This window comes from Rhinatrema bivittatum, chromosome 1 (genome assembly GCF_901001135.1).
Source record: "Rhinatrema bivittatum chromosome 1, aRhiBiv1.1, whole genome shotgun sequence".
Classification (NCBI taxonomy): domain Eukaryota; kingdom Metazoa; phylum Chordata; class Amphibia; order Gymnophiona; family Rhinatrematidae; genus Rhinatrema; species Rhinatrema bivittatum.
The window spans coordinates 783,786,728-783,800,866 of NC_042615.1; the positions used below are offsets into that span (position 1 = coordinate 783,786,728).

The 14,139-nt window shown below is 43.7% G+C and overlaps 1 protein-coding gene across 4 annotated transcripts in view; it reads right to left on the bottom strand.

Moving 5' to 3' along the window:
• Positions 1-14,139, bottom strand: part of DYM (dymeclin) — a 1,075,019-nt gene that overhangs the window by 948,200 nt on the left and 112,680 nt on the right. For all 4 annotated transcript variants that reach the window (XM_029580368.1, XM_029580383.1, XM_029580376.1 and 1 more), the window contains exon 4: positions 3,313-3,406. In XM_029580368.1, the coding sequence (XP_029436228.1) occupies positions 3,313-3,406 (94 nt within the window). The remainder of the gene's footprint in view (positions 1-3,312; positions 3,407-14,139) is intronic.

Here is a 14,139-nt window from a genome sequence, read left to right on the forward strand (position 1 = left end):
GCAAAGTTACCAGGGACTGGGCAATAAAAGGTTTAATATCAGCAGCTTTTCGTGCAATATTTTTTGATGTATTGGTTTCACAGCAAGTGCCGCGTGCGAAGGCATTCTAAAGCATAGTCATCCCCCATCAGTTCCAGTACCTATTAGTCCGACATGACCTAGAACCACCTCTTCTAAATGCAAGGTAGGTGCCTACCTATTTCCTGCAACAGCAGGTGAGTCTGCAAACCTTCATTGAGAAGAATGAGAGACTCCGGTTTTGGAACCTGCACCCTGCAGAGGCCTTCTGAGGTGAAAGGACTGAGAAAACGCCCCCATCCCCCCTATAAGGGCAAAATAGTCTGTAGCCTTGAGAGTGGCCACTTGAAAAGGATGTGAAGCCCGCTTATCCTCTGACAAATGAGGGATCTCGGCTTCCCCTTATCTACATGCCTGTAGCATGCCCCAAAGAGATATGCACTCAAGTATGCACTCAGCTACGTGTGCAAAATGAGCTCAATACACGCATACTGGCTGGCCACAGCCTCATGCGCACAAGTAGGAGTGCCCGTGCATGCCACAGTCACTACATCGCTGTGCGGCAAGAAGGCACACACACAAAAGCACGCGAAAGGCGCCACACTAGTCTATCACATGGCCTGAGATTCCATGCCTGGGAGCAGGGCCTAACCAAAAGCTGCTCAACCCACTGAGCCTACATCACCTCCACACCTCACTAAACTCCCTAGAGATGTAAACGTAGATGTAAACGGGAAGACACCGAACATCAACGCCGAGAAAGGAAGACCTGATAAGAATAAGAAAACGGAAAAGAACCTCCCTAGCCTATCTTCGACAGTCTTTTTTTTTTTTTCTTTTTACCTGAGTTCAGACCTCCCTGGCTGAAAGCAGGCATGGGTCTCTGGCTATGGAGGGAAAGGGCGAAAGTCTTCATTGCCGAGCATTTCTCGGCCTGCAACTGCTTTTTTTTTTTGGACACTCAGCTGAGGGAAGGACCCACTGGTATCACCTGACGAGGCAAGCGGATGCTATCCAACATCTCGTTTTCTCCAGAAGTCGTTTTTGTTTTTTTTTCTTTAATTATTTTAATTATTTATTTTTGACTGCAAGCAATCCCCAGAAGGGAAATGCATGTCCACAATCTGCTGGCGATGGAGAAAACTGGCTGGCTGATGTCAGGGCAGGGCTATGTGTCCATGTCAGCTTTTACTCCATCTGCTGGTAGAGGTGCATAACCCACTTGTGGGGATTGGCCTGCTTGAGTGCAAAGGAATTAGTGATTTAGGTCTCCTTCTGTTTATCCAATTACAATAGTGCTGACAAGACTTATAATTTACTTATGGCTGTTTTATTGTGCTTTCCCCAATCAAAATGTCTATGACCATGGTTTTACCAGAGTAGCATGTTAATCTGAATCCTGTAGCCTGCTAGATTTCATTAACTGTCCTACTACCAAAGCTAAACTAACTGGCCTATAATTACCAGCTTCCTCCATGCTGCTATGCTTATGGAGAGGGTATTTCTCCAGTTGCCTGGAGCTACTCCCATCTCCAAAATGTGACTGAATAATGTCTGTGATGCTATCAGAACCTCTCTAATTAAACTTAAAATTTCTATTCCACCTTTCATAGCTGGACAGCCATTTCAAAGCAGATCACAGGGTTCCTTAATATCCCATCTGGTCCCATTGCCTTGTTCACTTTCTGTTTTGGTAGTTTCCCCTGCACTCACTCTCTTCCACAAGATTTATCTCCCTTTCCATTTATGCTCCTGCCATGCATCTGTCCCTCATCAATCTCCTATGTGAATATTACATGAACGTACTTTCTATTGGCACACCTACACCGAAGCATCATCTCACTGGTATATGATTAGCTAAACTATTGGCTGCTGCTGTGCACTATCATGCTAAGGTGTGCTGGCAGGCATGCAGATTGTGTTAGCGGCCTACACAATCTAGCATACACTGTGTCCTATCACAACACAGGAACTAGGCACCAGACCAAATTGTTGATTGATTAGTAAGCCCACTCAGAACTATCCTAGTAAATAGTGTACAAGAGAACATATATATTTTAAGCAGCTGAAAAACTGCTGAGAGGTATCTTTTTATATAGGCGTAAAAGTAATATTCTTATCAACGCAACTCGTGCAGAGTTTACTAAAAGGATAATCCTTTGAGTTACAAAGGTTGTTCACTTTTCACTGCCAGTCAATCTTTCACTTTCCTGCTGATGTTGCCAATTAGAAAACCAGTTGACACTTATTACGATAATTCTTGTGATGCAAACATCTGTTTATTAGGAACTAGGTCGACATCACAAACTTATTTCACCAATTTTTAACCTTCAGATGGCAATAAACATGATGAAGTTTATGGGATATTTTTGCCTAGCAATTTATTTCTGCACGATCAAATCCATCATACTCTGGCACTATAAGCTTTCATTTGAAACTACCCAGGGTCTTGCCTCTGTATGTATATATTTTTTATATTCCCCTCCCAAGTGGCTTAGCCCAGTCACTGCCAGGACAATTCTCAATCAGGGGCCATGTAACATGGTTTCTCTCCAGAACCTTCTGGAGCCCAAGGGCAGCCACTAGGTGTCACCACTGAGTGATCATCAAGACTCCAGTTCCAGGGCCTGTGAATGCTGCCGATCCAGGGAACCTTACCCAGGATTACAACCTAGGTCTTCCAAATGACTGCCTGCAAATGCTGCCACTGAGCCATCAGGCTGGCCCCTAACTACATTTTTTTTTATATCAATGACAAGGAATGCAGACAGTGCTTATCAAAAAAAGAAAAGCTTCCACTGGAACAGACAGTTTGGAGCACTAGAAAAACGGTCTCAGGAGTTCGGAAGGCAAATAGAATTCATGTGATTTCTATGCTTTTCAAAATTTATTTTATTTATTTAGCAATTTTATATACCGATATTCCTGTAACAAGTTACAAATCACCTCGGTTTACATAATAACGATAACCATTGCAAAAGAATTGCATTACATTAAACAAGGAAGTAAAACTTGGATGCAAACGAAAAGGGGTTGATCAGCAAATGAGAAGGACGAGCAATTTTTTGACAGAGGAGTAAGATGTCTGGGAAGAGACAGGGGGATAGGGAGAGACAAAATGGTGTAATTGTAAGATCGACAGAGATCCGTGCGGATTGCTAGTGACAAATTCTACTAGCTAAGCTGCGAGAGAATTCGAAGGGACATTGGAGTTAAGAAAAGGCTTCTTTAAGTAACTTCTTTAAGTAAAATAGGAACACTTAAGGGCCCCAATGGTTTTCCTTGGGTACTTACTTCTGACATTCTGCTGAAATTTTCAGTTCTTTGGTTCTGCTAAGGAAGACTTTGATCAAAGCTCCAAGATTGCCACTTCGAGGATTATTTTCAACTGGAAGAAGAAAGAAGATAGAAATACTATCAAAATCCAACCTTTCCAAGTTTTTGTATTAATAATGAAAGACAGATGGATAATTAAGTGTTAATTTACTTTGCACAATCTGTCCGGCCTATGCAGGTCTATGCAGAGATTACAGAAACCAGTTTATGGACAACTTTCTAGTCCATCAAAAAGACAACCCTGTTAGCCAATCATTTGCAGATGCTTTCCTAAACAATTTGTTAGACAAAAATTGTAACACACTAAATCTAAAACAGTTTACCTGCAAGTTTTTCACAAAATCGTGCTCTCAGATACTGGGTCATCCCTATCTGCAGAAGGAGCAATTGTGACCACTACACTCGGTGCCCCCCAATAGCCAAACACCATAATTCTGAGGCCAGTTTACACAGACGCTATAAACTAGCTTTCTTTTAAACTAGCACTGAACCAGGAAGGCAGTGGTAGCTAACCGGATTCTAGAACTGCCCTTTGGGCAAGCATGAAAGTTGATTGGCAATGCAACCACCAAAATTTACTTGCATTAGTCTCATATAAGGCAAGGAGCTGCTGCCTCCTTGGCTGTATGCTAGTTTTGGGTTTTTTTTAATTGAGTAGCATGCCTGTAAACTGGCTTCAGAATCGTAGTGTTCAGTTTCTTCGTGCATCCATGGGGGTTCAAACAGTCACATGGCCTTGATTTTCCCCATATTCCCTGAAGGGGGCGGGGGGTGAACAAGTCAAATCACTGCTGTAGTTAGTGATGCACCTAAGAGCTGAGAAGAAAAATTCTGAAGATGAGTTTCTGGCAAACTAATACATAAAGTAGCATAGCCTGGAACGTATGTGGGCATTGGTAGATGAGAAGGCTGCCCTTTTAGTAGGCATGAAAGTTGCCCTCAACACACAGCAGAATCTAGTAGTTTTTCTGTGACTGCAGTAGCTGAATTGGGCCTGTATTAGGGTACATTTTCAAAAAAGCTACAAGATATCTAAAATCTGCACGTAGATATAGCTATCAAACTGGACATTTAACATATTCTTAAAGATTCCCCATTATACGTTTAAGTAACGCTGATGTCTAACTTTAGAGGGCCACCTAATCAGACATTCCAGAGTTGTTTTCCTTTTGCCATCCAGATTTAATTTTAAGACACTGGACATCTAAACGTAGTGCTGTTAAACACATCTATTACTACACTGAATAATAAAGTGTCTAAGCAGGGAGGTGTTTTAGCTGGGACCACTTCATAATGTGCTCTCTTTTCCTTTTATGACAATTGCATTTCTTGCGTCAGGTCCCAGGCCAGATTGATGGAAAATCTTATCACTCCACGTCAGAACCCTCTGTTTGAATGAGAAAAAAATCAGTTTTAAAATCCAACAGCCTTTTCCAAACTGAGCACTTGATTTACTAAGATCATTTTCCCCATCCTGTATCTGTGGAAAACAAATTTAGTAAATCAGACCCTGTATAACAATATTTTTTGTGCATTTATAATAGTTTGTATTTATGTATGGATTATACAATAAACCACAGTTATTCTGCGATACTGTTATGTTGAGCCTGGTGTCTAAATTTTCAAGTGTTAACACATGGAGGATGAAGATGTTGGTCGTTTTGTGGCATAAGGTAAATATTCATGCTTTGTCTTTGTTAATAAGGATTGGAGGTGGTTATATCTTTTACATTTTTATAACAGATTTTATGTTCAGGTAAATCTGCTGCCAACAAGTTGCTTAGAACTATGCCTTTGAGACTTAAATATTGGATAGATAAATGTTTAGAAATGCATCTTTACAGATGCAAAACGTATGCCAACAAAGCACTGCAGGCATACATTTATTCTAGTAGATGTTTAATATCTAAAGCATCTAAAATTGTAAAATTAACTTTTTTTCAAATGTAGCTTACCTTTAGCCTACAGGAGCTGATTCAAGAAAAATTGAATTAAACAAGATTTTATGCATCCAAACAGGGAGATTTTCATCACCAAGGTTAGAACACTTGAGATTTAAACACACAACTGCATACCTTAAAAATGTTAGCCTTTAATTATAAAAAGTCATTGCTGGTTTATTTTCAATTGCGGCTTCTTTTAAAAAAATGTGTCACTGCCCGCTTACTTGTGTTTACTTTCTACAGTATATCAGATGTGCATGATGATCTTGGAATGAGTCAAGATGTTACATAAGTATGCTCTGTTAGTGACAAAAGACTACTAAGTCTAAAAGCGACACATCAGTCCTTCACAGGGAAGACAGTTTCTGCTTATATTTCATAATATTCAAGAAATCAACAGTCAAACTTTGGCCTCAGATCTTGCTGCTATCTATTCTAATCCACTTCAGAGAATTATTATTTATTACTACTTATTGGTCTTTATAAAGTGCTTGTAAAACAAGTTATCCAGACAGTTTACACAATAAAAACATTATATGAGCAAAAGTTAAAACAAAACATTAAAAATCCATCTGCATACAATAAAGCACAAACAGAACATCAGCAACTGGCGACATCTGTCAGCACATCCTTGAATCCCAGCTTCATTCTGGCGATTCTTCTTGCATTTGTTGGCACTGGAGAACACCACTGCTGCAAACAAGCCTTGTACAATGCGAACGTAAAACAAAGCAAAAATAAATAAATAAATAAAAGCCTTAATGTCATCATTTTGACAAGGAACCAGAGCTGCCATGATTAATGCAGTGTTTTGGGGCTCTCAATACCACTTTGTAGTACACAGTAACCAGGGAAGAGGGATTCAGTTTTGTAAGGAACCTTTTGGGGAAAGGGGGGGGCGGGGGGGGGGGAGTCTTTTCTGAAAGGACAGGCTCCACCTTAACCAGGGTGGAACCAGGCTGCTGGCGCTCACTTTTAAAAAGGAGACAGAGCACCTTTTAAACTAAAACAAAGGGGAAAGCTGTCACTCAGCAGCGCATGGTTCAGAGGAAGGTATCTTCGAAGGATTCTAATAAAGCAGGAGAGTTAGGGCATCCCAACAGAGAGGTTTCAATAAAAGCAAAAGTAGTCCATGTGCCTATAAGCAAAGAATCATCTGAGATAAAGGATTCCAAATTATCCCTGTCAACTGAAAAGCAGGTTGTTAATACAAACAAAAACGTACTGTCAAATGACTGTTTGCCAATGCCAGAAGTCTAAGAAGTAAGATGAGAGTGATAAGAGTGTATAGCAGTGAATGATAAGATAGACATAACTGCCATCTCAGAGACCTGGTGGAAGGAGGATAACCAATGGGACAGTGCTATATCAGAGTACAAATTATATCGCAATGATAGGGAGGATCAACTTGCTGGGGGTGTGGCACTTTATGTCCAGGAGGGCATAGAGTCCAACAGGATAAAGATCATACAAGAGACTAAATGCACAGTAAAATGTATATGGGTAGAAATCCCATATGTGTTGGGTAAGAGTATAGTGATAAGAGTTTACTATCGCCTACCTGGACAAAATGGTCAGACAGATGATGAAATGCTAAGAGAAATCAGGGAAGCTAACCAATTTGGATGGAACAAACAACTGCTAAACGGAGCAATTGGTTTAGGAAATGACAAGAGAGGGAGCTATTTTATATCTAATTCTTAGTGGCATGCAGGATTTGGTGAGAGATAACAGTGGTGGGACCGCTTGGCATTAGTGATCATATGATCAAATTTGAACTAATGACTCGAAGGGCAACAATATGTAAATCTACAGCTCTAACAATTTTCATAAGGGAAACTGATAAAATGAAGAAAATAGTAAGAACAAACTGAATGGTGCAACTGCAAAGGTTAAAAGCATACAATTACTGATGATGTTTAAAAATGCCATCTTGGAAGGGTAGTCTAGATATATTCCATGCATTAAGGTAGAAGGAAGGGTAAACTATTACAGGCATGGTTAAAAGGTGAGGTGAGAGTCTATTTTAGGCAAAAAAATCATCCTTCAAAAATTGGAAGAAGGAGCCATCTGAAGAAAATAAGAAAAAGCATAAGCATTCTCAAGTTGAGTATAAAATATTGATATGGCAGACTAAGAGAATCTAAAATGAATTTGGCCCTAGAAGCAAAAACTCATTATAAAAACCTTTTAAAATATATCCAAAGAAGAAAACGTGCAAGAGAGTCAGTTGGACTGTTAGATGACAGAGTGGTTATAAGGACTCTTGGGGAAGATAACGCCATCATTGAAAGACTAAATGAATTCTTTGCTTCTGTGTTTACTAATGAGGATGTTGGGGACATACCAGTTCTGGAGATGGTTTTCAAGGGTGATGAGTCAGATGAACTGAACCAAATCATGGTGAACCTGGAAGATTAGTCTGTCAATCTGGCCTACTAAAAAAGTGTTGCAAATCACCTGGACCAGATGGTATATACCCCAGGGTTCTGAATGAAATTTCAGATTAGTAAAAATTTGTAACCTATCATTAAAATCATCCATTGTACCTGAAGACTGGAGGGTGGCCAATGTAACCCCTACAAACTATAGACCGGTGTGCCTGACTTCAATGCTGGGAAAAATAGTGGAAACTATTCTCAAGATCAAAACCACAAAGCATATAGAAAGACATTTTAATGGAATACAGCCAGCATGGATTTACCTAAAGGAAGTCTTACCTCACAAATCAACTTCATTTTTTTTTTTTTTGAAGGAGTTAATAAACATGTGCATAAAGGTGAACCAGTATATGTAGTATATTTGGATTTTCAGAAGGTGTTTGACAAAATCCCTCATGAGAGGCTTTTAAGAAAACTAAAATGTCATGGGAAAGGAGGCAATGTCCTTTTGTAGATTACAAACTGGTTAAAAAACAGGAAATAGTAGTATTAAATGGTCAATATTCTCAGAGGAAAAAGGTAAACAGTGGTGTGCCTCAGGGATCTGTACTTGGACCACTGCTTTTCAATATATTTAGAAATGATCTGGAAAGAAATACGATGAGTGATATGATCAAATTTGCAGATGATACAAAATTATTCAGAGTGGTTCAATCACATGCAGATTGTGAAACAGATGGAGTGGAGGAGTAGCTAGCTAGCTTTACCTCTTATACAGTAAGGGGTAATAGTGCGTTGAAAACGCGCATCCAAACCTCCCCCCCCCCCACCCCCGAAACTAATAGCGCCCGCAACATGCAAATGCATGTTGCGGGCGCTATTAGTTATTCCCCGCGCGATACAGAAAGTAAAATGTGCAGCCAAGCCGCACATTTTACTTTCAGAAATTAATGCCTGCCCAAAGGCTGGAGTTAATTTCGGCCGACACCGGGGAAGTGTACAGAAAAGCAGAAAAAACTGTTTTTCTGTACACCTTCTGACTTAATATCATAGCGATATTAAGTCAGAGGCTCCAAAGTAAAAAAAAAAAAAAAAAAATTAAAAATCGACCCGTGGGTTGGAAGACGGACGCTCAATTATGCTGGCGTCCGTTTTCCGAACCCGTGGCTATCAGCGGGTTTGAGAACCGACGCCGGAAAAATTGAGCATCGGCTGTCAAACCCGCTGACAGCCGCTGCTCTTGTCAATAAGGAGGCACTAGAGACGCACTTGTGTCCCTAGCACCTCCTTTTACCGCGGCCCTAATTTGCATAGGCCACCCTCCTGAATTGCACGCGCCCAGGAGAGTGGCCTGAGCGCGCCCTGGGAGAGCGGGCGCTCGCCTGCTCTCCCGTGCATTTTTCTGTATCAGCCTGTTAGATTGAGGAAACAACAAAGAAATAGATGCCCAAGGAAATCTTTGCCAAATCTTTATTGGGTGGAGACGTGTTCATTAAAAATGCCTGTTAGATTGTAAGCCCTCTGGGGGATAGGGGAATACCTCCAGTACCTGAATGTAATCTGCTTTGAAGTGCTGAATAAAGTGTGAAAAGCGGAATATAAAAAAATCTAAATAAATAAATAAGTATGGGAATATAAGTGTGGGAACTTGCTGGGCAGACTGGATGAGCCGTTTGGTCTTTTTCTGCTGTCATTTCTATGTTTCTATGTGATAAATTGCAGGAGGACCTTTCGAGAATGGAAGATTGGGCATCCAAATGGCAGATGAAATTTATTGTGGACAAATGCAAGGTGATGCATATGGGGAAATAAAACCCATGCTGTAGTTATATATGATTCTAGGTTCCATATTAGGAGTTACCACCCAGGTAAAAGATTTGGGCATCACAGTAGATAATACATTGAAAATGATAGCCCAGTGTGCTGCAGCAGTCAAAAACGCAAACAGAATGTTAGGAATTATTAGGAAGGGAAGGGTGAATAAAATGGAAAATGTCATAGCTCCATGGCGAGACTGCACCTTGAGAACTGTGTACAATTCTGGTCGCCACATCTCAAAAAAGTTATAGTTGCACTGGAGAAGGTACAGAGAAGGGTGACCAAAATGATAAAGGGGATGGAACATCTCCCCTATAAGGAAAACCTGAAAAGGTTAGAGCTGTTCAGCTTGGAGAAGAGACGGCTGAGGGGGGATATGATAGAGGTCTTTAAAATCATTAGAGGTCTAGAATGGGTACATGTGAATTGGTTATTTACTCCTCTTTCAGATAATAGAAGGACTAGGGGCACTCCATGAAGTTAGCAAGTAGCACTTTTAAAACAAATTGGAAAAATTCTCTCATTCAATGCACAATTAAGCTCTGGAATGTGTTGGCAAAGGATGTGGTTAGGGCAATTAGTATAGCTAGGTTTAAAAAAGGTTTGGATAAGTTCCTGGAGAAGTCCATTAACTCCTATTAATCAAGGTGACTTAAGGAATAGCCACTGCTATTACTGGCATTAGTAGCATGGAATAGCAGAGTTGCTTACCTGTATCAGGTGTTCTCCTAGTTAGTCCTTACAGAGAGGAGACATCATCAGATGGAGCCCAGCACGGAAACTTTGATTGGCAGACTAAGCATGCCCAGCATGCCACTATCCGTGCAGCCACGCGGGGTCCCTCTTCATTCTTAGTAAAAAAAAAAAAAAAAAAAGACGAGCCTAAAAAATAAAATAAACTGACAGAGAACCCAACTCCATGGGGTGGTGGGCGGGTTTTCTGAGGACTAACATCCTGCTGCCCTAGGAGAACACCTGTAACAGATAAGTAACTCTGCTTTCTCCTAGAACAAGCAGGATGGTGGTCCTAACAGATGGATGAATACCAAGCTACTAGCTGCTCCCGACTATAAGAGGCCCAACAGCACTTAACCACGTGCCAACAGGCAGAACAGAAGTGCTAAGGGCGAAAAACGGGAGGCAGCAAGAACCAGATACTGGGCCCTAGGTAGGGAGAGTTGGATTCTTATGCTTGAAATAGATTACAAAGAACAGCCTGGCCAAAGGTACTGTCATGTCATGTCGACCATCCTTGTCTAAACAGTAATGGGTGGCAAACATTTGAAGGAAGCTCCTCGTCGCATCCTTGCAGATCTCAGTGATGGGGACCGCACGAAATTGCGCTACCAATGCTGCCATGGCTCTGAGTGCGCCTTGACACGGTCTCCAAGTGGAAGGCCTGCCTGCACATAGCAGAAGGATATACAGTCCGCCAACCAGTTGGACAGGGTCTGCTTGCCCACCACAACGCCAAGTCTGTTTTAATCAAAGGGGACAAAGAGTCGCATGGACTACCTGTGGGCTGCTGTGTGCTCAAGATAAAAGGCAAGAGCACGCTTGCAGTCCAGGCTGTGCAGAGCCCGTTCACCCTGGTGAGAATTGGGCCTTGGAAAGAAGTTGGGCAAAACTATGGACTGATTGAGATGGAAATCAGTCACCACCTTAGGCAGGAACTTAGGGTGGTTCTAAACACTATCATGAAAAGACTTTGTATAGGGCGGATACATCACTAACACCTGAAGCTCAGTGACCCTGTGAGCGAAGATGACCATAACCAGGAAAATTACTTTCCAGGTGAGATGTTTAAGCTCGCAGGAGCACACAGGCTCAAAAGGAGACTGCATGAGCTGTGCTAGTACCATGTTGAGGTCCCAGGATACAACAGGAGGACGCAGAGGGGATTTTAATTGCAACAGGCCCCTTATGAAGTGGCCCACCAAGGACTTCACTGAAATAGGTGTACCACTTATCCCCTAGTGATAAGCACTGAGAGCACTCAGGTGAACTCTGATCGAGGTGGTCTATAGCCCAGACTCTGAGAGGGACAACAAATAGTCCAATAGTCGCAGAGTGGGGCATGAGAATGATGTGCGGTGAAAGGCCTAAACCCTGACAGAGAACCTCCTCCACTTCAACCAGTAAGACTTCTTGTTGGAAGGCTTTCAGGAAGCCACGAGTATCTGTGATACAGTATCAGATGTTGAGCAACTGCAAGACTACCCTTTCAACATCCAGGCAGTGAGGACCAGCGACTGGAGGTTCAGGTGGCGCAATCTGCCCTGATCCTGCATGATTAGGTCGGGGGAGATGCCCAGGCTTATGGGTTCCCAGATTGATAGATCGCGCAGGATCGGGAACCAGACTTGTTGTGGCAGTATGGGGCAACCAGAATCATGGTGCCCCTGTCCTGCTGGAGCTTCACGAGAGTCTTCCCCACCAGCAGGAGCGGAGGATATGCATACAGTATGCCTTGCTCCAAATCTGGGCAAATGCATCCAAGGTTGGCTCCCCGTCCTCCCTGTACAGGGAGCAGAAGTGGATCACTTTGTAACTCTGGGGGGGGAGGCAAAGAGGTCCACGTCCAGAATGCCTCACAGGCAGAAGATTCTGTCTGCAACTGTTGGGTTCAGTGACCATTCGTAGGGGTGGAATGTCCTACTCAGGTGGTCCACCACCACATTTTCTGTCCTGCAAGGTAAACTGCTCGCAAGACCATGTCCTTGGACAGGGCCCAGGTCCAAATCTGTAGCACCTCCTGGCAAAGCAGGAAGGAGTCTGTACCTCCCTGCTTGTTTATGTACCATATTGCAACTTGGTTGTTGATCTGGATCAAAACCACTTTGCGGGCCAGGTGATCCTGGAACACAGAGGGCTTACCTGATCGTTTGCAGTTCCAGGAAATTTGACAACTCACCTCCTGCTCCGACCACATGCCTTGTGTGTGGGCATTGCCCACATGTACTCCCCAGCCCAAGGTGGAAGCATCGTGGTCAATACCACCTCAGGATATAGCGCTTGGAAAGGGAGGCCCCTCTCCAAGTTGGCCAGTCCCTCCCACTAGGAGAGGTGACCTGTACTGTCGCTGAGAGGTCCTGGGTGACTTGGAGCCACTGAGAGCGGAGTGTCCACTGCGCCACCCGCATGGCTAGCTGGGCTAGCGGAGTGACATGAACCGATGTCGCCATGTGGCCCAGCAAGCGGAGCAGTACCCGGGCAGTGACTGTCCGATGCCATTGGATAAAATGTGCCAGTGACGCCAGGGTTTGAGCACGGTCCCTGGGGAGCAACGCTCTGGCCAGAGTTGTGTCCAAGAGAGCCCCAATGAACGTTAGCTGCTTGAATGGGTACAGATGGGATTTGGGGAAATTGATTACAAACCCCAGTGACTGTAGCACCTTGGCTGTCAAGCAGAGGGAGCGTAGAGCGCCCTTCCTGCATGGTGCTCCTGATGCGCCAGTCATCCAGGTAGGGGAACATGTGCACCCCACTGCAGTGCATGTGTGACCCTACCACTGCCAGATTTCATGAAGAAATGAGGGGCTGAAGCCAAGCGAATGGCAGCACCCAGTACTGGAAATGTTTGTGGCCCATTATAAAGCGGAGATACTTCCTGTGAGGCGGGAATATCACTATGTAGGCATAAGCGTCCTTCAAATCGAAAGAGCACAGCCAATCTTCTTTTTGAAGGAGAGGAATCAGGGTGCCCAAGGAGACCATTTTGAAACGTTCTCGCTGCAAGAACCTGTTTAAGGCTCTGAGGCCAAGAATGGGCCAGAGGCTGCTGTTTTCTTTGGTATCAGAAAATATCTCGAGTAGAACTCCTGGCCCTGTTGAGAGCAGGGCATGGTTTCTACTGTTCTGGTTTTTAACAAGGCTGAGAGCTCCAACTCGAGAGTTTCCTGATGCCCCGACAGGTCCCACACATCGGTGGTGGCGGAGAATCCACCGGGACTGTCCTGAAAATCAGGCGGTAATGTATTGTACGATGGCCAGAACCCAGTGGCAATAGGAGGCAAGCGGTCTGTGAACAGACACAGCCGGCCCCCGATGGGTGGGTAGGAGTCCATGGGCACTGCAAGTTAGCATCCACTCTCTCGCCGCCAGTCAAAAGCCTGCAGCTGGACTGGGCTGTGGGGCTGGTTGGGGCCAGGGAGTATGCTGTTGGCGAGGACTGCCCCTGGTCATAGACCATGGTGCCTGGCACGGGACGCCAGAGGGTATCATCTCCTCTGGCAGAGAAGGACTTGCGAGGTCCATGATGCAGAGACTTGTGCATGGAGGACAGTGGGTCTGAGGTAATGGCTGAAAGCTGCTGCAAGGTCTCATGATGATCCTCGGGCTGAGCAACTGTTTCTCTGACCTTGTCCCCGAAGAGATTTTCTCTGGTATAGGGCAGGTCCGCCTGCCTTTCCTGGACCTCTGGCCAAAGGCCAGAAGCCAGGTCATGCACCGGGCACTAATGCACGCAGCTGATACCCTGGCCACCATCTCAAAGACATCATAAGTTGATCTCACCTCATGTTTCCCAGCCTCCAGGCCCTTTTGTACTGTTGCCTCCAGCGCATCCTGCTGCTGTTGAGTTAGGTGCTCTGCCAACTCTTGAACTTGTTTCCACAAGTTCCTGCTGAATTCAGCCATGTACA